At 46.4% G+C, this 25,774-nt stretch overlaps 1 protein-coding gene across 1 annotated transcript in view; it reads right to left on the bottom strand.

The window, feature by feature from the left end:
* LOC125298338 (voltage-dependent T-type calcium channel subunit alpha-1I-like) overlaps window positions 1–25,774 on the bottom strand; it is a 75,579-nt gene that overhangs the window by 3,346 nt on the left and 46,459 nt on the right. The window contains exons 17-29 of the mRNA XM_048249041.1: window positions 24,462–24,640; window positions 23,701–23,827; window positions 22,967–23,092; window positions 22,652–22,741; window positions 22,158–22,350; window positions 18,743–18,980; window positions 17,568–17,675; window positions 14,926–15,059; window positions 13,442–13,512; window positions 10,311–10,389; window positions 9,253–9,374; window positions 7,277–7,725; window positions 1,337–1,502 (exon numbers count right to left, since the gene is read on the bottom strand). Coding sequence (XP_048104998.1) covers window positions 1,337–1,502; window positions 7,277–7,725; window positions 9,253–9,374; window positions 10,311–10,389; window positions 13,442–13,512; window positions 14,926–15,059; window positions 17,568–17,675; window positions 18,743–18,980; window positions 22,158–22,350; window positions 22,652–22,741; window positions 22,967–23,092; window positions 23,701–23,827; window positions 24,462–24,640 — 2,082 coding nt within the window. The remainder of the gene's footprint in view (window positions 1–1,336; window positions 1,503–7,276; window positions 7,726–9,252; window positions 9,375–10,310; window positions 10,390–13,441; window positions 13,513–14,925; window positions 15,060–17,567; window positions 17,676–18,742; window positions 18,981–22,157; window positions 22,351–22,651; window positions 22,742–22,966; window positions 23,093–23,700; window positions 23,828–24,461; window positions 24,641–25,774) is intronic.

Here is a 25,774-nt window from a genome sequence, read left to right as displayed (position 1 = left end):
GAACGGCTGAAGTGCCCTTGAGCAAGGCACCTAACCCCTCACTGTTCCCTGAGCGCCGCTGTTGTTGCAGGCAGCTCACTGCGCCGGGATTAGTGTGTGCTTCTGTTCACTGTGTGTGCTGAGTGTGTTTCACTAAATCACGGATTGGGAGACCAAATTTCCCTCACGGGATCAAAAGAGTATATATACTTGTTATAGCCATTTCGTACTTTTCCTTGAAAGAATTATTATTATTTTTTTTGTAACATGGAATGGTTTTAAACTACATTTCCCTGCTTGATGTTATGGCCTGCCATCTTTGATGTGACACGAGGGGGCAAAGGGTATATGACGTCGGGCACAGGTATTAGTTTGGGGCCGACGGATAATGGGAGTGGGGGTGAATCACACTGTTTTTACCACTCTCTAGTTTACTAACACTTAAGAAACAGTTTTTCGTTAAGATCATATATATGGACTAATTTACAACTACTTTTTCATTCATGATTATGTTTTGTACACGGACAATAAATCATTCTTGCAACGTAAACACAGAGGTGCGTTAATCCAACCTGGCTCTATATTGTTCGCGGCCCATGGAACTTGGACATAAAAATGGACACTACAATACTATACTAGTAAAACTATAGGCCTACTCTGTATGTCGCTGCTCATTGACATTTTAGTATCATGTATGATCGCTAAACTTTGATCATTTTTAATGTCCCAAATGGTTAACACTATTCAACTGCGCTTGTGGTTCAGCTGTGGGCAAGCAATTGGCGTTGTAGAGGGGGCGGGGCCGGGCGGTGTTGAGCACTGTTTACGTAATGAAGTGACAGCTTAGTAAATTCCCCATAATATGGCAAAGCACAGCGTTCGCTCTCTGCGCATAGAAAAACTCAGTATTAGCGCTTTCTTTGTACATCCAGCCCAGAGAGAGAGAGAGAGAGAAAATGTCTCTCTCATATTTCCTCTTATCATACTTTCTTTCTTTCCCCTCTCTACCAGCCTCCCTGCTCATCCCCCAGGAAAACAGCACATGCTTACAAAACCATTAGCATTCCAACATATTTACTTATTCATGTTCCTGTATGCAGCTTTACACCATCCTTTGTGATGCTGCACTCCACACTACATATATTCTGAATGCAGCTAATTGTTTCGACACCGTAGCTGATTTACTGAGCACCTGCGGTCTCCCTCCACACCACTAAGTCCCTAAAACCCTCTCTTCTCCTCTTCTCTTCTCCTCTCTGCACTTCTTCTCTCCTCTCCTCTGCTCTCTCTGGTTATCTGTGCTCTGGTAATAAGGCAGTGGAGCTGCTGATGTATTCAGCAGGTGCTGCCTCCTGACAGTGTCCCAGTGGGGGTGGTGGAGTGTGGGGTAGTGGGGTGGGGTGGTGGTGTGGTGTGGTGTGGTGTGGTGTGCGGGGGCCTGTGGAGACCTGATAAGCCAGGCGTGGAGAGGCTCCCTGCGGGGAGGACTCTGCTCGTGGCCGGTGTGTCCAGGCACTGATGGGCTGAGAGAGCATGCGTGCACGCGCGCGTGAGAGAGTCTTCACTGACGGAACCTCCCGAGGTGCAAGACTCTGGGGCTGACTGGGCTGACTGGAGCTCCCTTCTGCTCGCACTCGGTCTGCCCCACACACACACACACACACACACACACACACACACACACACACACACACACACACACACACACACACACACACACACACACACATTCTTTCCATTGCACTCTGCCTCCCATGTATGTATCTCCCTCTCTCTCTCACACACACAGTTTTTTCCCTCTCTTTCACACACACACACACACACACACCCACACCCACAGACCCCTAATGCGGTTCATCTCACTCCCTTTCTCACTCTCCCCCCAGCCGGTCCACACAGAGGGCTAAACCCTCGCTCCTCCACGCTCCATCTGTCTCACCTCACAGCTCGCTCACAGCTCTCCTCTCATCATAACAGAACAGGCAGCGGAGGTAAGCTGCCAGAGCTCACTGCTAATCAAACTCCACCTGCCACTCACACACCACCTCTCCTTCTCTCTCTCTCCTTCTCTTTCCCTCTCTCTCTCTCTTTCTCTCTCTCCCAAAAGTCAGTTCTCAGTCTATCCTATTCACTTTAACCAATCAATTACCCTTGAGACAAACTGCCTCAATTACTGGTGGGGATGTCAGCACCGCATAACTCACTGAGACGTGACACAACTTTACGAAAGGAAGCAAGTGAAACCATCACAGAAAAACCCACTGAGACAGCACTAGAGGAGAAATAACTTTGACAAGGAGTTTAAATCCCCTTTGTGTGTCTTTTCAATATTTCATAACTTCTGTGTGGATCTCATCCTCCCCTTGTCTGTACATTTCCAACCATAATAAGACAGCTCTTTTAGTCCTTTAAATGGAGTGGAGTGGAGTTGTAGGCTGGTGTTCTCCTACCTACCAATGTAAAGACATGGTGCCTTTCAGCTAAGGATATCATCTTCTCTTCACATTCTTGTGATACTGTAAACTTAGCAGTTAGCAGTTGTTATAGCAGTTGTATATCAAAAATATATATATTTTAGGGCTGCTAATCAATTAAAAAAATAATCTAATTAATTACATACTCTGTGATTAATTAATCTAAATTAATCGCATATGATTTTTGCTGTGAAAGTATTTTAAATATTTAAATTCAAATGAATCATTGAATAATCAGCATTAGTGACATTAAAGTTCAAAAACTATTTTATTATTATTTTAATAATGGCCATAATAATCTATGATATGACCTAATATGCTGAGGAAATAAATTCAAAAGTGCTTCGGGAAGAAGTTTTTTTTCATCACATACATTGCAGAGGACTATTTTAATCAACACTTTATTTTTATCAACACCATCAAGCCGTTTTTTAAAAGTAAATGTTCCAATCAATGATCTAGGCAGCACATTTTCTTCTCTCTCCTTCATTTTACAGTCTAATGGTTACTGACTACAACGGCTCGGGGTCAAAGGTCATACAGAATCGATTAATCTGCGTTATTTTTTTTTAATTAATCAGTTATTTTGATAGCCCTAATATATTTATTTAAAATGTGATGCAGTCAACTTAATTTAACTTAATCCTGTAAAATTATAAGCCCATTTCCAAAAACAGTTGGGACGCTGTGTAATATGTACGGTAAATAAAACAGAATGCTATCATTTACATGTTACCCCTATATTTACTTGGGAATAGGTCAAAGAAAATATACTGTAAAAAAAAAATATATATTTATTTATAATTTGATGCCAGCAACACGTCTAAAATAAGTTGGGACTGGGGCATGTTTACCACTGTGTTGCTTGTGCAGAATGTTTTCCTGAAATATTCAAGGTCTTCCCTGGAAAAGACTGAATGGCAGCATCTGCTCCTCAGAACCAGTATATGTTATGCCAGATGGGCAAGGTGCCCGTGCTACAGATACTAATGCACCCTTGTACTTGAACTGGGCGCTAATAACAGATTGGGTTGTCGTCCCTCCTCTTTGGCTCGGACGACGCAGAGTCCATGATTTCCAAAAACAATAACACATTTTGATTGGTGTAACTACAGGTCAGTTTTCCACTCCATTTGAAATTAGCTCCAGCACAGATAATGTATTATATTGGTCGTACTTGTGTGTGCACACATACAAGTGCACGCACACACACACACACACACACACACACACACACACACACACACACACACACACACACACACACACACACACACAGACAGACACACACACTAATTAGCATACACCTACTAAGCTTACATGCATGAAAGGACTACAATGGAAATAAGCCTTAGGGCTTCAATGCATTTTATCCTTTTGACAATTAGTGTACAAAGCTCTGCTATTTATTTATTCGTCTACTTAAATAGAAAATGTTTTTTGTACATGTCAATCAATCAACCTGGTTTGAATGAGGAAACACTGGGAGGGTGCACATGACTGTAGACTCAGCACACTCAGCGTGTGAGTCCTCCTCTGTCCTGTCTACAGTGTCTACGGCTTTTCCCTAAAGGGGTTTTGTTTCCTAACTCATGTACCTCTTATTTCTGCACGACTATAATTGCCTTTTTGTTTAGCCATCACTGTAAAACTACTGTGGCTTTTGTTCCCTTTTTCATTTTCTTCCCTGGCGCCGGCCGTTCCAGAAGTTTTCAGAAGTTGTAAACGGTGTTGTGAATGGCCTTTAGTGCGTGACGGGTGCTGGAGGAATGGAGGAAGTGGCCTTGCTGCGTACAGGGTGCGCAGGGCTGCAGTGTGTCCCTAGTGGCCCTAGTGGCCTCGGAGCCAAAACCAAACCGAACATGCTGGTGGCTGTGCTCTGTCACCTGCACTGATTGCAGCTCCGTTTTCCAAACACACCTCCAACCCCCACCCCCCCTCTCTCTGCCTTTCTTTTCTATCCATCTTCTCTCTCTCCCTCTCTCTGCCTTTCTTTTCTATCCATCTTCTCTCTCTCCCTCTCTCTGCCTTTCTTTTCTATCCGTCTTCTCTCTCTCTCTCTCTCTCTCTCTTTTCTCTCTGCTCCAGCTCTGCATCAATTATGTGCCTTTTGGCTTGCCACCACCCCGCTCTCCTTGCTCCTCTCATTATCTGTACAGCAGAGCTCCTTGCCTTTGCCTCTCCAAATTGCATTTGCTGTACCTATAAATAAACTCTGTCCGCGCCTGCAATCAAGCCCGTACTCTGATTGTGTGGGTGGACCGGGAGGGAGTTACGGTGGTGTGTGTCTGTGTGTGCGTAGGTGGGTGTGGGAAAGTTGTCTGGTCTTTGAGGCTGCTCTGTGGTAGTGGGGGTAGCTGATGAGTATGGGGGAGCAGTGATGGCTCTGTGGTGTGTGTGTGTGTGTGTGTGTGTGTGTGTGTGTGTGTGTGTGACAAAGGATGGGAGTTTCTAAAAGCAGTGCTGATGTGCCACGGATCACAGCGTCTGTGCTTATGCAACACTGTCACATGCCAGACCACACCTGTGAGTCAGCCATGCCAACGATTCATCTGCGTACCTGTGTGTGTGTGTGTGTGTGTGTGTGTGTGTGTGTGTGTGTGTGTGTGTGTGTGTGTGTGTGTGTGTGTGTGTCATTGTGCTTGCCTGTGAGTTCATGCCATTTCATTTTCCTGCCTGTGTGGCTACAGTGGAAACAGAAAGGACCTGTTGATATCAAAGACGGGGATGAGGGGGCAATACGGTCAAGCTTGTTGCCATGGTGCCAAAAATGTGCGGCCAGATTTAGGAGCTTGCAGGACAGCAGTCGTCTATTCCTCCCTCCCTCCATCCCTCCCTCCCTCCATCATCCTCCCTCACTACAGCAGCGCATTCCTATTGTGAGTCATCTTAAGCTTTTTCTTCCCTCTCTCTCTCTAGCCCCCCTCCCCTCTCTGTTTCTGTCATGCAATCAGCCCCAATACAATCATCTCATAAACACAAAAGCACTCTGGTCATCGTCTCGCAAGAAAACAACTAGTTATAAATCAAGTAGGGGGGACGGACCTCCGAGGTGAGTCGATGGCGTGGAGGGCGGAAAATAACTGCTATTACGGTGTGCTCCGAGCTCCAGACGCGGCGGAATCAATGCCAAGCGAACAATACAGCAAAGGGCCATAGGCACTTAGAGGGCTTAAATGACCACAGCACTGAAATCATTACAGCAGCACAGTGAGTGCAGTTCTTCACCTTAAAATAACAGATTCATTTTGATGTTGCACTGGCAGAGCCTCGTTGACACCAGACCCTTCTTAATTGAGAAGTGGGTCTGGAAAAGGTACATTGACCTACGACTACCAGCAGGGGTATAACTAGCAGTGAAATTGAACTTTAATTGGCATATTAAACCTACCAAATCATTTTCAGAAGTGCAGCAATCTTGTAAACGAAAGTTAAATTAAGTTAAATGCAGTTGTTCACTCAATTCCAAAGAAATACATTTGCATGCAGGATTACCGATTGTATTTGCATGCTCGTGTTTTAGCGACATTGGAAATGGCCTCTTGTCCAGACGGACCTGCAGAGCAAATCCCAAATTTGCAGATAGTTTGTATAGGTATTCCCAGGCTAACACTGATACACAATATGGAGAATGGAGTCTCTGACGTTTCTGATCCGTGCCGGAATGTCGTTGTAGTGGGTAGGAGCCTGGCTCTTTTCATCGGTTTTTAGACAAAATGGCGCTAAATGGATGAAATGAGGAATTCCATGTGCACTCGTTAAAAATCAGTTATTTTTTATGTTCTTCACACAAAATGAGCCAAGGCCCATGAGTTTGAGTTAGAAGAAATAATAAATAGCATACTTTTTCTTTTTGCTAACATTGAAAACGCGTCCCACAGACCCCACCTTGTAACACCTTACAAGGGTTAAGACATTTATTGAGAAGAAGGATGTATTTTAAACAGCTATGTGAAAGTCTTACAGGAAATGGCCCTAGCGTTGACACATATCAGTGCCCCTCCCCCAAAAGTGCTATCAGGGGTTCTTACATAACAAACAGCCTTAATGGAGGTGTGCCTCGTGCACGATTAGGGAACAATCCGTGGAACAAATTACTATCTTAACCAAAGAAATCTGGTTAAAAAAAAAAGACAATGTCTAAAGTTTAATAAAGTAAATTCAAAAAGTGTCATTTCTGGTTAAGGGCCCCTGAAGAGGAGGCGTGAGGTATAGGAGGGGAAAATCACCGCGTTTCTCTGCGACTACAGTATGATGACAGTAATTATGTGACCCCCAATACATTCCCATTCTAACGCACACATAGGTGAAATGAGCACTGCGGAACATGAAAGGGAGACGTAATTACAGACAATCAGGAGCGAGTGCAGAAATGATGATAACGTGTGAATGTTACGGCCTTTTGAAATATACTAGTCAGTGCTAGACCGCAAGGAGTAAGGATTCATTCCTCAAACATGGGAATATACAGTCGAAATCACAGGCAAAAGGTGGAGGTATTCCCACAAATATACACCTCAATGGAATGGGTTCTTCAGGAATAGTGTTTAAAAGAATGGCAGTTTGATATTGCTCAAGGAGATAGATTGCATATATTGAAGAAGTCTTAATGTTGCAGTGCCATATTGAACTATATATCTTGAAATACATTGTTCAAAAGAGGAGTTGGCTACTGAACACAAATCTGTTTTTTCGGTCAGCTGGCTCCTATGACATTTAAGAAGCGCATACAAACTCTATCTCTCACACACACACATATATAAAAAGACCCACACGCACACACACACACCTGCACCTGGGCACTGACCTGTGCTGGCGAGTACAGTCGGCGGCGACTGCGGGCATCGTGGCCAATCCGGCGTGGGCTGGACGCCCCGTGCGGGCAGTGGGGGCTGGCTGCCGTGACGCCCTGGTGCCTGCACCCCCCCTCCCCGGCACCTCCTCCTCCTCCACGGTCTCCCCCAGGTCCTAAACTTGCCCCTAGTCCTCCGGCTGCCGCTGCGGCAATGGCAGCACCGCCGGCGGCCGCGCCGAGGCCTCCCATGCAGCAGAGGGCGCCCTGGGCGAGCTCCAGCTCGATCTCTGCGTCCATCTCGGCGTCCTCCATGGCCTCCTTGTTGGAGTCGTCCAGGTGCTTCATGAGCACGGCCACCACCACGTTGATGAGCACGAACTGCGCCGTCAGCACGAAGCTCACAAAGTACATGGGCGAGATGAACTGCAGGCTGGGGTTGCAGTTGTACTCCCCTGGTGGGCACTCACGCAGCGTGTCCTGGAGGGGCAGCGGAGTCAGGGTGGACATGGAGACGGTCAAACAACAAGTGGCATTTGTTAAATATTGATCAAATACCAATAATCTCCATTAACATTGGCAACAATGGACAGCCTATCTGACCAACAGTAGTAAGCCGTCTTACCTTAGTGTACAGCTATTGTGCAACAAAATGCTAAGTTATACAGTATGATAAACTATACTATATAGTAAGTTATATAGCATGATCAACTATATAGTGAGTTATATAGCATGATCAACTATATAGTAAGTTATACAGTATGATAAACTATATAGTAAGTTATATAGTATAAGTATAGTATAAATATACTCTTTTGATCCCGTGAGGGAAATTTGGTCTCTGCATTTATCCCAATCCGTGAATTAGTGAAACACACTATGAACACACAGTGAGGTGAAGCACCCACTAATCCCGCAGCTGCCTGCGGCAACAGCGGCGCCGGGGAGCAGTGAGGTTAGGTGCCTTGCTCAAGGGCACTTCAGCCATGCCTACCCACTGGTCGGGTTCGAACCGGCAACCCTCCGGTTAAAAGTCCGGCGCTTAACCAGTAGGCCACGGCTCAGTATGATAAACTATATAGTAAAGTTATATAGTATAAGTATAGTATAAATATACTCTTTTGATCCCGTGAGGGAAATTTGGTCTCTGCATTTATCCCAATCCGTGAATTAGTGAAACACACTCAGCACACAGTGAACACACAGTGAGGTGAAGCACCCACTAATCCCGGCGCAGTGAGCTGCCTGCAACAACAGCGGCGCTCGGGGAGCAGTGAGGTTAGGTGCCTTGCTCAAGGGCACTTCAGCCATGCCTACTGGTCGGGGTTCGAACCGGCAACCCTCCAGTTAAAAGTCCGAAGCGCTAACCAGTAGGCCACGGCTGCCCCAATATGATAGTATGATAAACTATATAGTAAGTTATATAGCATGATAAACTATGCTATTACCGTTACTGGTCCGTTATTGCACACATGCCCTCCTCTATCATGCTGTGGGGCCTGATCAGACAGGATGTTATTGTTGTAGAGAGGCGTCTGTTTTCTGTTGTTTTGCTCGGGCAGTACAGTTGGTATTTTCCGTGCATCTTAAGCACAGTAAGTGTTTTCCGTGCATCTTAAGTACAGTACGTGTTTTCCGTGCATCTTAAGTACAGTACGTGTTTTCCATGCATCTTAAGTACAGTACGTGTTTTCCGTGCATCTTAAGCACACTGGACACCTCGCGTTTTGTGCGCCTGCTGCGCCTCGTGATTTTGCGGCAGGGCCCTGAGCACCTTCGAATTAAAAAAAAGTTAAACTCAATGCTGAAAAGTGCCCAACGGCATTATTAAAACATTGGGCACCTAATGTTTTACAAGCGGCAAACTGTCCCCTGTCTGATCACGCCCCAAGTCAGTAACTACTGTAAACAAAATTCATAATGTATGATTTGATATTGTCATTAACTGTAGCAAGTTGTGCATGTGCTTGTATATGAGTGGCATTTTGGTCATCTTGGGGCACCCACCTTCATGATGCCATTCCAGTTGTCGCCGGTGGAGACCTGGAACAGCGTGAGGAAGGCCATGCCGAAGTTCTCGAAGGTGGCGTGGCGGCTCATGCCCTCGCACTGGTACTCCTCGTTACACACTAGGAGACAGGGGCGAGACGAAGGACCCGAGACAGACGCACGAGCCACATACATACACACACACACACACACACACGGTCAGTCTCCCCCGCACACAAGCTGCTCCAGGGCCTGGGAGTGGAGCTCTCTCAAAAGGACCAATAAGAATAGGGTTTCATAAAGCAAAACAAAATAGAGTAAAGGGATTGGTGTTTAGCAGACGCTTTTATTTCAAGGGATGCAGACTCGGAACGGCGAGTTTAGGGGTTTGACTCCAGGGCCGACCAGCGCCACCTCTGCTCCACCACGCTGGTTCATTTGTGCATGCTGCTCCGTACGGGCACGCTGGGTCATACTCACACAGTCACGGTGTGGAGCGCGCCACCATCACACAGATTGCAGTTCAGAGAGCTCTTTGACTCAACACAGAGTTGTTATGTGGGTCTCATTGGCCAAGTGCATATGGGGGCGGTGCTGTGGCGTGAGTGGCTACAGCATCCATAGCAAGTTTGGGTCCAGGTGGCCAGGGGGACCCAGGTTCGTATCTGATCTATGGTCATCTTTGGTTACGATCCCACCCCATCTCTCTCTCTCTCTCTCTCTCTCTCGCTTTCTGTCAATTTTCACGATCCTATCTTTAATAAAGGCAACCCCCCCAAAAAAAAAAAAACATGCATACAAAGAATCAAAAAATGCTTTTGTTTTTGTGCACTGTGAAAAAAAAAAGAATCCAAACAACCTAGGACTACAAAATGCCCAACAGCAGCCATGCAGTAGAGGGCTGGACACCAGGAAGACTTTATTCACTCTCATCTGGTCACGTCCTCTCCGCTCTGATCATCTGATGACTTTAGGTACAGTACACCCAGTCATTTGATAGCAGTAAACTGATTAGAACGACTATGTTCTATCTGGCTGGAGTGTGGGAGGTTGAACAGGTACAAGCAGATACTCACCCAACTCCCCAAACAGCTCAACTCCCAGAGCAGCATAGATGAAGAACAGCAGCATGAAGAGTAGGCCAAGGTTCCCCACCTGTAACACACGCACACGCACGCACAACACACACACACACACACGCATGCACAGCACACGCACACACACACACACACACACACACCATTAAATCACCACCATGAGGCCCATTCCACCCAACCATCAGGCACAGAATTGCCTGAAGGTCTCCCACCATGAAATCATTCTCCATTAAGTCCCCCTACACACTACACATTGTGCACCAGCGGATCCACTGGAGCCAAAACAGCTCGGCACGCTGACGGAATCCCTGAGAGATTCCCAGGGCCCCATATGGGCTGCGAGATGGGCTCCTCCGCTGCGCACACAGCCCTCTAATAAATCACCTCGCCGAGAAGCAAGAGGCATCAGATGAAGCAATCGCACGCCACATCCAAACAGTCTCAGTAGCCACGCGTGACCTTCCCAGTCTCTCTCTGGGGATTGTCCTTGGGCAATTGGAGCGTGGTATTCCTCTGGGTCGGGATTGACTGGATGTATATAGTGCTCCAACCAAGGGCAGTTCCCTTAGGAGATGCTGGGGGGGGTTGGGTTCCCACAGCCTCGAGCACTAAACTTTGCTGAAGTGACACGGCAGAAATCCAATCCTGAAAAGTGAAAAGCATCGCGCTCGGGTGGAGGCATGCTATTAACAAGTGACCCCGAGAGAGAGAGAGAGAGAGAGAGAGAGAGAGAGAGAGAGAGAGAGATAGAGAGCAAGAGAGAGAGCGAGAGAGAGAGTGAGAGAGCAAGAGATGTCACTGTGCATGTCCCATGAAAACACAATTTCATAAGGAAATGGAAGGCGCAAATCGCGTGTGACTGCACAGTGCACAAATCCGGCAAAGTGAAAAGGGCAAATTGTGCAAGATTGAGTCCTGATCATCCACTGAAGATGAACGATTCAACAGAGAGAAAATGAAGAGGAAATAGTCAAATGTTCTATGTTGCAAACAAGCGCACGTTGTTCCAGTTACGGTCACCAGGAAAGCAGAGTGCTCTAGAATCTTTGGTCATTAGTAACAATTTCACCAAGGTTAAGAGTTTGAGACCTGGGAGCTTGCTCTGTATAAAATGTCCATCTGCTAAACTAGAGGGGAGCGCAGACCCTGCCAAGGCCAAACGGTGTGAGAAATCAAATAAATAGATAAAGACTTTAAATACATAAATACAGCTATGGCATGTACCAGTGATGGAGTTAAGGACTGGAACATAATAAACTTCCACAGGAAAATGTCGACCAAAGTCTTATTTCCGTGTCACTAATAGCTGTATCTGTAGCTTAAATGTTATTCTATTTCTGTACATTGTTTTGGATAAACATGTCTGCCAAATGAATAAGTGTAGATGCAAACCCATAGGGCCCAGCATGTAAACACAGTCTCACTACCCAACATACTTAGGCAGATCCAGAGTGGTGACCCATCCGTTTAGCTCAAGTCTGTTCAGCTCAGGTTCCCCTGCTTCTCTGCCTCTGACATTTAGAGCAATGGCAGACATGTGTCACAAAGCTGTTCCGACACCTGCTCTAAAAATCGACGTTAATGGAAATCGGGAGTGCCTGCATTTCCCAATGCGAGGCCCAGCCTGACGCCCAGACATCAGCGGCGGCCATCTTAACCACCATTTACGGAGCCTATTTAGGGCCTAATGGGCCATGACTCAGCGCACTCGTCTCCGAGCGTGACAAACAGTCGGCTTTACGGTCACGTAAAATAAAATAAGACAAAAAAAAAAACACCACCTTAATGGGTTCACGCATGATTCACTAGCATTTAGAGTGAGGATAAGGAGCCGTGGAGAAATGAAAGCTTGGGATGGAGAGAGAGCGACAGAGAGAGAGAGAGAGAGAGAGAGAGAGAGAGAAACAGAGAGAGAGGGAGAGAGAGAGAAGAGAGATGGAGGGAGAGAGCGATAAGGGGGAAAATGGACGGAACGAAATGAGCGGTTGGAAAAATAGGCGACGTTTCACAAAAAGGCACAGCGAAAGATGCGTTAAAGAAACTAAACAAAAAGAGGGAGTGCTTCAGAGCGCTGTTGGTCTCCGTCATCCCCATTGAGGAGATAAGAGGTGGAGAACACAATCGGACTGCACCAGGCGTAAAAACACATGCGCTCGCGAGCTTATTCTTCTGACACGCTCCAGCAGAATACAACTGTGTGGGTGCGGAACAGCTCAGCCGCGTCCAACCCGTGCACGCCAGAGAGCTGCCGACTCCAGCCCAGACCCGTTTAGAGTCTCAAGCAGCCTCCTGTGAAAAAAGCAGCATCAAAACATCGTTCCTCAAACTTGGAAGCACTGCAGTGGAATTATAGTGTAAGTGTGATAACACAAATAAAAAAAAAAAAAAAGAAACAGACGAGTTTTGCATCATTGAAGTAAACACCATTTACATGAGAAGGGATCAAGGTCCCTGTGTTCACCTCCCTGATACAAAACTCCAGCCCCTCCACCTTCTTTCCCCCTCCACCTCTGATGCCTGGGAGTTGGTGGCAGAGAGTCAGACAGCATCGCTCCATCACCCTCTCCATCCCCCTCTCCTCTCCCTCTCCATCCCCCTCTCCTCTCCCTCCTCCTTCATTCCCCTTCCACCACCACATCATGATAACCACCCCTACGTACCCTTGAGATGAGAAGGTGGCAAGGGGCTGGTGTTAACAAGTGATGCTTATCTGTATGTTGGTGGAGGGCAGCAGTGGGATTAGGGGAGGGTGGTGGGGTGGAGGGGGGGGCCTTTGTACCATCCCATCTGTCAGAGTGGGTGACCAGGAAGATGTGGAGTGGAAATGGGGGGGCGAGGGGTTTCTGTGAGGGTGACCGCTGACTGGACATTTCTCTTTTTGTCTGCATGACAATCTGACTTGTGCTGTGTGTGTGTGTGCGTGTGCGTGTGTGTGTCTCACCTGTGGTAAGCCCTTGGCCACTGTATCATGCACATCTAAGTAAACTGCTGACTTATCCTTTACTTTTGTATGCTTGTCAAATGTCAATGCCTGAGTGTGTGCCTGCCTGTGCCTGAATGTGAGTGTGTGTGTGTGTGTGTGTGTGTGTGTGTGTGTGGTGTGGTTTTACCTGTGGTAAGGCCTGGACCACTGTGTCTAGCAGAGCTCGCATTCCCGTGGCCATTTTCAACAGCTTCAGCACTGCACAGTGAAGAAAGAGACAGTCAGACAGACAGTCAGACAGACAGACAGAGAGACAGAGAGACAGACAGACAGACAGACAGACAGGAAAAACGTTTTAAAAATGAGCTGAGAGTGTAGCAGCACAAAAAATGTGTACAGCTCCCATCAGTCCATTAACAAGGGGGAAAGGGGAATGTCAGTGCCTGACAGGGAGAAACCGTGAGAGAGAGTAGGGCCACTCTGTTGCATGGCGAGGGACTGCCCCATGAGAGGAGAAACCGCTTCAGGAGGTTTGCAGTAATGGCAACAGCATTCAACCTCAACAACTTTTTCCTCTTAAAAAAAAATAAAAGTGTTACTTCCACAATGCCTGTAAATTTAAAGAAAGATAAAAGAAAACTTATAGAATGGAAGAGTGAGGCTGTCTTAAAGGAAAAATCCGGCAGTTTTTCACATAGATCTGTTTCTCGAAGTCACTGTTGGTACGAAAAAAACCTCTGAAAACAATCGTTAGTTCCAGCAGCCAGGCAACTACAGCGCTACACTCTGGGGCATGAGCACGGGGGCTCACGCACATGCCCCCAGAGTGTAGCGGCGTAGCTGCCTGACTGTTGGAACTAGCAACTCAACCTGCCCTAGTCTAAATCTCCCATTGAAAACAAGCACTTGTTGGGGTAACTTTAATTGTAAAACAAAAAGTCTCTAAATCTGCGTGTCACATAAATATATACCGTTAAGAAGACAGGTGTGTACACCTGTACTTCCAAAATTACATAATTGGGTTGGAAAAACAAAAAATATTTACCCGCTTCTCTCTCAGTAGAGAGAGGGGGTCACTGGACACGCTGGGGTGTGTCTGCTGGTCATTACTGGCCCCAGTGGCCCTAATAGTTAGCCTGATTCCAGCCAACACCGCACTGCACATATAATTGTGAATCGGAAATTGTGAAAAATGTTGTGTTTTTGTTAGTTCAAAGAGCTCCAGTGTCCTCTGTGGTAGGAAGAGATGGATGGATGAAGGAGATGAGGGCCTTCCTGAGCTGACTGCTGAGCGGAAGATTGGATTTAGTGGCTGAAACAGTGAGTCAGCAGGTTTTTCCTTCCTTGAGAAGCTTATAGGTTGTAGATCGGGGCTTAAAGGCAGGGTGAACTTCAAACGCAGGTGTCAGTCACGAATACTGACATGCTCTCTCTCTCTCTCTCTCTCTGTGTATGTGTGTGAGTGGGTGTGTTTATGTGCACATAGACACAAATCACTGATATTTCAGAGTGGTAAAATATTCATGAGAATTCAATGGGAGATGTCAGCCATAGGGGAAATGGGTTTATAAGGCCACTGATCGACAGTTACAGTAATGATGGGGGGCATGCGTGGGCGTGTGAGGGTGTGTGTGTGTGTGTGTGTGTGTGTGTGTGTGTGTGTGTCCTCACCTCGGGCGATGCGCAGCACCCGCATGATGCGGATAATGGTGGGGTTTATGGGCAGTGAGGCGTTGATCTCGATTTCCTCCAGAGTGATGCCCATCACAGACAGCAGCACGATGGCCAGGTCCAGCTGGTTCCACCTGAGGAGGACGGGGGGGGGGGGGGTTGGAATCAAAAGAAAGGTACACCTCAGCAAAGTGATTGAAACATAGAAACACAATTGACAAAGACACCCCCAACACATACACACTTTTGCATACACACACACACACACACACACACACACACACACACACACACAACACACAAACACACACACAAACACAAACACACTGACAAACACCATCCACCTGTAACAGCTGATATATTTAATCCCTCAGGTGTGTAACCAGATTACAGAAACAGCCCTGTCTGCGTGCGGATATCCAGGCGCGCCGATGCCGGCCACCACTTCCAATAACGAGCAGTGTGGGTCCTAACACAACTGGCCAAAGCCGTAAATGCTTATGGCGTTGGTCAATTTTGGGAGACTGCAACGTTGCACTGACGGTATCGAGCCCCTATTTCACTTGTGCTGCATTGCAGTCAGTGCTGTCACCTAGCTGTAGGCATTTCCTTGGGCTCTTTGATCTGGTGCAGAAAATCGAAAATGCAGCAAAGTGATTGACACCTCGGATCAGAGACCTTCTCAGTAAAACTCAACCTGGGGGAGCTGAGCCATGAGAAACCTAGAGCATATAGCTCACTCCCCCTCTCTCTTTCTCACTTTCCTTACCAACTTTGACCTCTCTCTCTCTCCCTCTTCCTCTCTCTTCCTCGCTCTCCCTCCTCTCTCTCTCTCTCTCTCTCTCTCTCTCTCTCTCCTTGCCTTACCTGAGGAAACCTGTCAGGTCTTCGACTTCGACTCATGAAGAAAGTTCAGTGCAAGCAGGGAACCGCTGTGCCAAAGACCCAGGTAGTTCTGCTCATTCTGGCTGATCCACCAGACTGTGCATCTCCCTTTCCAGCTCTGACAGCTCTTTATATCAGAACGCACCGAGGCGTTAAGGAGCTTTATTACATGCCTCTTCACAATGCAAGTAGAACACTCATGACTTGAATGGGATTTCCCAAAGTTCTAGCGGTCATTATTTTCGACTAAAAGACCTCTGAAAAAAATAATGACCGCTGTCAATGGCAACAGAGTTTGTGCTTCTAATTCAGGTCTTTCATACTGTATCAATCCGCAACTACTGGAACTTCCTTCAAAAGTGAAAAGCAGACAGTTGATCAGCTGTGTTCTAAAGAATGTCTGATTCAAGTTCAGCGTGTGTTGTTGCAAACTATTTGTTTCTCAGCAAGCATCATGATGAACGGTAACAAATAGGCTATAGCCTAGGCTATGTAGGCTATGTAAGAGTCATATCGTGGGGAGTTTATTGTTTCGTTTTGGCAAGTAGCCGTGTAATAAGCGGGATAATGTATAGAACGCCAGTCATTATTGGGAAAATAAGTCCCGACAGGGCGAACCGGTTGTGTTTTGCCCTGAAGGGACTTATTTGACCAGCATTCTATACATTATCCCTTAAGTATTGTACAGAGAATTTCAAATCGGACAGCGTTGTGTTATCAGCGTTGTGTTATCTGATATACACATGCTGCAATGGGTCACCGCTCCAAAACAAACATCAAAGCATTACATGTAGACAATGACTACAACCGCAAAATTGGAGATAAAACTACAAAACCCAGCAGCCTGTGCTTTAGTATGGAGCGCTAGTCAGGGCGGTTTAGCCTCAGCAGCCCACATCTCAATTCACATGTCAACTAGCAGGAATAGAAGAAACAAGACCAGGGAGTGGAATCATTCCACTCAACGCGGCTCTTTATGCCGCAAACAATTCTGAACGGCTGTGGAGATTTAGTCTCTCTGTGAGTTCAGTGCCAGGTGCAATTTCGTGCACACGAAAAGGGAAAAAAAAAATAAAAATATCGCCTTTGATAAATATTGCATATATTCCTCTCAGTGCTTTGGAACAACACACAAATTAGCCTATATGATTGGACTTTTGGAATATTAGAGCCAACACTTCACAGCGGATGTCTGTAATTAGAAATCATTTGGTTTTGAAAAGCCATAACTGCGTTCGCTCCATTACGGAGGCACAGAGTGAGGTGATTCCGTGCACATTAATGAGTATTAAGTATGCAATCGGTATAATTATAACCTCTGTTTTTTGCCAAATGGCTCTGCTCATCAGATTGAGGAGAGCAGAAGAACACACACACACACACACTCTTCACACACACACACACACACACACACACACACACACACACACAAACTCTCACACACACACACACACACACACACTCTCTCTACACACACACACAAACTCTCTCACACACACACACACACACACACACACACACACACACACACAGATACACTCTCTCTTACACACACACACACACACACACACACACACACACACACACACACACACACACACACACAAACACACAGGAAAGTGTGACTCAACGTGCTCTGAGGGGGTGAGAGGTGGGATAATAATTAATCCGTTCATCTAATTAGCGATGGCGTGGCGTGGCATGGTGGCGGGACGAGTCGAGGGTGGCGCTGAATGGCCTGGTGCTGGGCCCGTTACCTGTCCTTGAAGAAGCGGCGGACCCCAAAGGCCACCAGCTTGAGCACCGTCTCGATCACGAAGGTGGTGCTGAAGAAGTAATTGCAGTACTTCAGGGTCGTCTCGAGACTGAAAAAACCCACAATGGATTGAGTGAGTGAGAGAGAGAGGGACAGAGAGAGAGAGAAAGAGAGAGAGAGCAAGAGAGAGGAAGAGAGAGAGAAACATTGAGCAGAAGAGTACATAGTCATACCTATTGGCTCAGTGCAACTGCAAGCTGTGCTTTGTGAATATTTCTGAACATTAGCCTAATGATTCACTCACAATAGACAGCACAGATTCAACAGCCTCCAGACTCCAGGTCTGTACAGCACCCTTGGTCTCTAATGAGACCAGCCATTCTGCTGCACGGAGTGGTCAAGCTAGTTACCACCACTGACTGTGACTGGGTTCATTAATAGGCAATTAATGTACTGTGCTGATGGCTGTCTGTGTGTGTGTGTGTGTGTCTGTGTGTGTGTGTGTGTGTGTGTGTTGTGTGTGTTTATGTTTGTGTACAGGACAGTGTGCGCGAATAAATGTACAGTTCTGTGTTCTATTGTTTTTGTGTCTCTCTATTACTGGATTTAGTACCATCACACACACACACACACACACACACACACACACACACACACACACACACACACACACGTCTAGCTAAACATCAACCAAGACTGTTTTCACTGAGTATCTAATGGAACAAACCACTGAAGTGTTAAAATATAGCTCAGACAATAGATCACATACTGGTATTTCCATATTACCATTACATTTAGTGACTCACTCACTCATGCATAAATGTAGTTGAACAAATCCCACATTTATCAGCGATTACAATGTGCAGGATTTTCAGCTCAGAGAACAGCCCTTGATTGTTTTTTTTTACATTTAATTATTCATGTATACAATAGCGAAGCTTCATCCCACTGTGTTTTTATGTATAGGGAATTTTTAGTGACTGACTAAATTAAATTCAGAGCCAGCCATCAAAGTAAAAATGTCCTTGCAGTTCCTCATTTATTTTGATTAAACGTCTTCATCCCTCACCGTATGCCTTCAGACAGGCCCCATCACGACTCTGCACTATCCATGCTCAGCTGCCATCTTTATTTTCTGATAACAACCACTTGACATTTGCAGGGATCCACTCTAACCCTGTCACTGATGACAGACACTGTGGTAATGGTGCTGAGCAGTGGTGCATTGTGGGAGCTGTAGTCAGTGAGGCGCGAGCAGTCACCTGTGGCTGGCTGTAGTGTTCCAGGGACATGGTGACCACGTTGATGCAGATGATGAGTGTGATGAAGAGGTCTAGGTGGTGGCTGGTGCAGAAGGTGTGGATCATCAGGCGAATGTGACCGTAGCTGGCGTAGTAGGGCAGCTTCTGAGCCTCTGGACGGGGTTGTGGGGGGGGGCAGAGGGACGGAGAGAGAGAAGGTTACAGAGGGACAGAGACCACTTACAGAGGGACAGAGAGACCACTCAGAGAGGGACAGAGACCACTTACAGAGGGACACTTACAGAGGGACAGAGAGACCACTCAGAGAGGGACAGAGACCACTTACAGAGGGACAGAGAGCACTCAGAGCGGGACAGAGACCACTTACAGAGGGACAGAGGCCTTACAGTGGGACAGAGAGACCACTCAGAGAGGGACAGAGACCACTTACAGAGGGACAGAGAGACCACTCAGAGAGGGACAGAGACCACTTACAGAGGGACAGAGAGCATTCAGAGAGCACTCAGAGAGGGACAGAGACCACTTACAGAGGGACAGAGAGCACTTACAGAGGGACAGAGAGACCACTCAGAGAGGGACAGAGAGAGAGACCACTCAGAGAGAGGCAGGGACCACTTACAGAGGGTCAGAGAGCACTTACAGAGGGTCAGAGAGCACTTACAGAGGGTCAGAGAGCACTTACAGAGGGTCAGAGAGCACTTACAGAGGGAGAGACACAGTAAGTAGATCATAGAACAAAAAACGTGCAACAGAAAGGACAGAGGAAGGAGAGAGGGAGAGTGGATGGAGTGAAAAAAAAGAAAAGCAAGTTGCAATCGAGCGGGTGATTAAATGTAGACTGACTAGTTCATGTTTGCAAGTGGCGTTTAAAAGACATGTAAACGGGCACGCTGGCACATTTGCACTTCAAAGGCAAAATGTAAATGTATGCATATGTAATGTAGAGTGAGTTTAAGAGCCAGCAGTGCTGAGGTGGTGGAGGCAGCGGTGCTGCATATGCTTTGCATTTAGTCTAAAATCAAAGTGGGCAGCAAATCTGATTCTCAAAGCATCTCCTATCATAAACATGGCAGGGCTAGGGGAGGGATTTGTATTTCCCCATATCTGGCAACCCAGGCTGAACTGAGCTGAACTAGGCCTGAGGAAATGCTTCCTCGAATCGGCGTCATTTAGGGTTGGACGTGACAAATCTCTGGTTCTGTCTTCACTGTTGTGTGCTGAGTGCTGGAAGCCATCTCCTGCTGGGGAGCAGTCAGACAGAACCAGATTAATGGGAGACAAAAAAAGAACAGGGAAAAAAGGGTTCCTCTTCACTTTGCTGTAAATTGTCTGTTTATCTCTCTCTACGAGATACCCATGTAATGTGAGATAGACAGACCAGGCCTTGGTGTGGGGTCCAAAAGTATTAGCATAAGGCTAGCGCTACACTGGGTCCACAGCTGAAGCGCTCCATTTGTGGAGCATAAAATGAGTTTGACTAGTACGCGCCGCTATCTCGTCTGGTCCAGCCAGTTCCATTGATTGGAAGCTAATTGTTGCAGCAGACGTTCCGTGAACGGAACACTTCAGTCGCATGCCTGGTGTTAGGTGTAGCCTGCCTGTAAGGACTTGAATATGTTGTCCTGTGCCTTACAATATCACTTGGATCACAGTGTCCCGTCTTTGTACTGGATGTGTACAGTATATCAAGTATGCCCAGTGATGTGGTGAACAGGAGGAACAGGGGGAGAGGAGGAAGAGAAAGAAGAGAGCGAGGGAGGGAGAGAGGGAGGGAGGGAGAGAGCGAGGGAGAGAGAGAGGGAGGGAGGGGGAAAAGGAAATGATGCAAGATGGGGAGGAGGCTCTCGGGGCGAAGAAGAACAATATGGCAGCAAGATTGAAGAAGTGCCATAAGGGGAAGCCAGAAAGGGAGGAGGAGGAGATGTGGAGAGGGGGATGAAGGATGGGTAGGGTAGAGGATAGGAAAATGACACAGAGAGATAAGTGAGACACGAGGAGGGAGAGACACAGATTAATCTGTCCCTCTTTTAGCAGCGAGACAAATGGGCCTAAACGCACTAAAATAACTAATGGCTTTATTCATATATTAAAGCATTAAGGTAGCTCAGAGGAGGACCGATTTGCTGACCTACTTACGGCACCACACAACCTGTGATATTCGTCTTGCATAGTTAACCTGCTAGAACCCAACCTGTTCCCAATCCCACTCTTAGTCATGGACGCATGCAGATGACCATATATCTGGGATCCAGGCTGCTGGACGCACATGCTCATTAGAGGAGTGGCCCACATTCACTTATTTCATGCCACTGAGTGGAGTCTGTGATGAGCTAAAATTAGAGAAGTCTCTGCTGATGATAGAGTGTGGAACTCCAGCTGCACGTAAGTACAAGCCATATGGTTCTGTGTCATTCTCCTTCCTATTGTCATTTTTAATCTCCATTCCCAGGCAGATTTGGTCTTTTTTGTCTAGCTTTTGCACCTTGTTTATTTACATTCAATCACCCATCTCTGTGTTCTAAATACCCCAGTTTACAGTTTACTTACTTAGTTATACTCTCCCTCCTTCCTTCTCTGTATCTCTCTATATCTCTTACTCCTTTCTACTGCTAATAAACAAAACTTGGAAGAGAAAAGTTGAAAACTTGAAAGTATCCTTCACCAACAATCTCTCCTCTTCATCCTCACCTCTTACTCCTCTTATGTATCTCACTATCTCTCCTCTTCATCCTCACCTCTTACTCCTCTTATGTATCTCACTATCTCTCCTCTTCATCCTCACCTCTTACTCCTCTTATGTATCTCACTATCTCTCCTCTTCATCCTCACCTCTTCCTCCTCTTATGTATCTCACTATCCCTCCTTCTATTCTCCTCCTCCTCTAACCCCTCTCTCTGTTCCCCTCTCCTCCCTCCTTTAATTGGTAATAAATGCCACTCTCTCCTCCTCCCACTCTCTCCTTCCCCCACTCTCTCCTCCTCCCACTCTCCTTCCCCACTCTCTCCTTCCCCCACTCTCTCCTCCTCCCACTCTCTCCTTCCCCCACTCTCTTCCTTCCACCCCTCGCTGTTCCTCTCCCTTTTTTAATTGGTCATAAACACAACCCCCCCTCCCTCCCTCCCCTCCCCCAGACACACACACACACACACACACACTTTCAGTTTATTTACACTTCAGTGACCGTAAACAAAATATCTTTGGTGTGTGGACAAGACAAGGCATTTTAAGACATAATCTTGGGCTGTTGGAAACGCCAGACATCATTTTTTTCAACCCCACACACACACACACACACACACACTTTCTCTCTCCTCCTCCTCCTCCCTTACTCCGTCTCTTCCTCTCCATGCGGCGGAGCCTCTTCTCCTCCCTCCTCTTGGCCTCCTCCACCTCCTGGTGCTGGCGGCACTTGTGGAAGTTCTCCACCACCACGCCCACGAACATGTTGAGCACGAAGAAGCTGACGATGAGCAGGAACGAGATGAAGTACAGCAGCATCCACGGGCTGTAGTTCATGATGGGCTGGGGAACGCAGCGCAGGGAGAGAGAGAGAGAGAGAGGGACGGATGGAGGGATGGGTGGATGGATGGACAGATCAGGGAGGAAGAGGAGAAAGAGAGAGCAAAAAGAGAGAAGAGAATCATTGTTACATTAGGGATATAATTAAGGTAAGGATGAGAGGAAGACATCATATTTCCTGTGTAGTTAGCCAGTGGAAAGCTTCAATGTGTGTTATGCGTGTGAGGGTGTCTCTGTGTGTCAATGCTTTAGGCGTGTGTGTGTGTGTGTGTGTGTGTGTGTGTGTGTGTGTGTGTGTGTGTACCTGCTGATCTATGCCAACAGCATCCAGGCCGTGATACATGATGTTGACCCAGCCATCCTTGGAGGCCAGCACAAACAGGGACATCAAAGCCTGCGGTACCAAACATGGAGGAGAGACAATTCAGCTACAGCTCACCACATCACTCCTCTAACACTAGCTACTAATGCATATCTGTCCCACAGCCAAAATCCCACTACTGCAAAGGAAACACCAAAAGTCTTCTGCCACATATACCTACTGTAAAGCACAGTACTGTACAGTCACTGGTAAAATCATGTACTTGCTGTCAAATAATAATTACAAAAATAGTCGTACCTGTCCAAGATTATCAAAATTGTACTTGTGGTGAACCCATCTGTAATTGGCAGACAGGCAGTCGGATTTATTGGTGATGTTCTTCACGTCCAAGCCCACACAGTAGTAGAACTTTCCTTTAAAAAGCTGCAGAAGACCAGAGAAGTAAACACACAAACAAATAAATAAATAAATAACTACCAAACATTAAGACATCTTTTAAGTGCTTCTCCTTATCCAGTAAAACTCAAAACTCATAACGGAGCTTTTTGAGTAAGTGGAGGAAATAAACTCCTGAGGCTCTAAACTCCTGCATGACGACTCATCATAATCCTCGCTTCTCTGCATTATAACCGTAAAAAAAAAACACAAAACAAAACAGTGCCTCTCAGGAGATAGATAGTGGAATAAATCAGATTAGATTGGAGATTTCAGAGCTTGTCAAGACGCAGGTTTGCAGCACAGAGAAGGAGGGTGGATGCCTTAGAATCATTTCACACTCTAACGTCGTCTAGATAGAAATGCATACATCTGCATGTACAGTATGGATCTGTGCATCAAAACTGCACACAGACAACCACATAGATTACATGCCCATAACATTTTAATCTACCTTAATCTCTCAACTCACTCACTCACACACACACACACACACACACACACACACACACACACCACCTCCCCCACCCCTACAACAACAACTACAATATTGCACTCATTCCTAAATGAAATGAAAAAGAACATGAAAGTGGTACCTGGACCCCGAGGATGCCGAAGATGATGAAGAAGGCACAGCAGATGAGCACGATGTTGCCGATGGGCTTGAGCGAGGTGATGAGGGTCTCCACCACCAACTTAAGTCCTGGAGCTCGACTGATCACCCTGCCACGTGTGGAAGAACACATGAAGGAAGGAAGCAAGGAAGGAAAGGGAGAAAAGGGAGGAAGTACAGGGAGGGAGGGAGGGAAAAGGAAGAGAGGAAGGAAGGAAGGAAAGGGAGAAAAGGGAGGAAGGACAGGGAGGGAGGGAGGGAAAAGGAAGAGAGGAAGGAAGGAAGAGAGGAAGGAAGGAAGGAAGGAAGGAAGGGAAGATGGAAGACTGGAATTGATCAGTCAGTCAATAAAACACTGAAAGTTTCTTAGCATTTCATACTCCATTTAGCTGTGAATATTATCTTTGGCGTTGCTGCAAGGCACAGTGACAAGCTAAATCAATGATGTTGGATTATTATGTCTGTGCTTAGCTACCCAAGAGCATTCAGCTTGTTTTGCCAATTCATATCAGAAAAACACACACAGCAGTATATCAATAAAAATGTGCCTAGCATCAACAAACTCTGTCCTGCACCAGTGTGCCAAGGCTTAATCTTAATCTTAATATGGGGGGGCTGAAAATGAGAACCAGAAACAAGTGCTGTTTTTTCTGGATTCGGTGAACTTGAGTAAAAAAAATCAAATAAATAATAATAATAATAATAATAATAATAATAACACAAATTGGCATGAGTCCACCTCACCTGAGGGGGCGCAATGTCCTGAGCAGCCGGAGCACACGCAGGACGCCTAGGATCTTGGCGCCGCCCGCCATGGAGACAACAATGTCCACGAGCGACACGAAGACCAGGAAACCGTCCAGGATGTTCCAGCTGCTGCGAAGGTAGGCCCGCTCGCCGAGGTAGAGCCCCTTGGACACCACCTGAGAGAGAGAGAGAGAGAGAGAGAGAGAAAGAGACAGAAAGATGAAGAAGCTATTCAAGGAGAGGCAAACTCATTAAAGCAACACACTCCAGTTATTTCACTTGACAATAGAGGCTCCATTCTCATTTTGATGATACAGTGCAACTGCTGTGTTCCATTCTGCTCCATTGGATTTGTCTTGCACTCAAGACCAGGTCCAGTATAATAGTCTGTATGCTGTGTACAGTATAATAGTCTGTGAGTCTGAGTCTGTGTTCAGTGAATGTGGCGTCTGAGAGCCACAGAGAGCCACAAGGCAACACAGACGAGAGTATGAAGACGAGGCATATTCAGCCCTCGGAGACAAACGTGGAGCGTGGAAGTAAATCTGCCACTTGCTCATCCTGCAGGGACATATGGAGACCAAAGGAAAAAGGGGAAAAAGGGGAGAGAGAGAGAGAGAGAGAGAGAGAGAGAGAATGAGAAGGTCACAGAGAAAAGAGGTATAAAACAGAGGGATACTGAATAAACTATGGGATAAGTGCAGCCTTTACGGTAGTCCATGAAAAGGGCACTCTGCTCTGGTCAAAGCCATTTAAGCTCCACTCACTCTCCTCCGGGAACTAAAGGGAGTGCATGCCGACTCTGAAAAGTTGGTTGAATAAAGTCAAATGGTAATTTTAGAATTAGATGACTAAGGTCGCAAAATGAAGATAAGGTATTTGGGTCATTCTCTAATTATGACCGGCCGCAAGCAGCGAAGCGGGCGTCATATAGGTTTAGTCAGATTTGATTTTTTTTTTTTTTTCTTTTTTAAGCGATGCCCAAATTTCCGCAATGATTCCCGACACTGAAAGACCGGGTACACGAAACTTGGTGGACATGTAACCCCACATGGATAGCATGGAACCATCGTTTTTCGTTTTGATCTGTAGCCCCCCCGGCTGAATTGGACCCCCGAAAGGAGGGTAGGGAAGACACAGTTTTCTGTGAATATCTCGAAACCGTAGGGTTTAGGAGGACCATTTTTTTTTTTTGTATGTTGATCTCAAGGCCATGTCAACCCATTCCATAACCACTCATTTCATGTATAGCGGCACCTAGTTAAACACAAAAAAGTAAAAATGAGGTGGTGTAATTGAAGGTATCTGTG

The sequence above is a fragment of the Alosa alosa genome, chromosome 7 (genome assembly GCF_017589495.1).
Source record: "Alosa alosa isolate M-15738 ecotype Scorff River chromosome 7, AALO_Geno_1.1, whole genome shotgun sequence".
Taxonomy (NCBI): domain Eukaryota; kingdom Metazoa; phylum Chordata; class Actinopteri; order Clupeiformes; family Clupeidae; genus Alosa; species Alosa alosa.
Note: the sequence above shows the minus strand (reverse complement) of the source record. Positions and strands in the feature narration are given on the sequence as shown.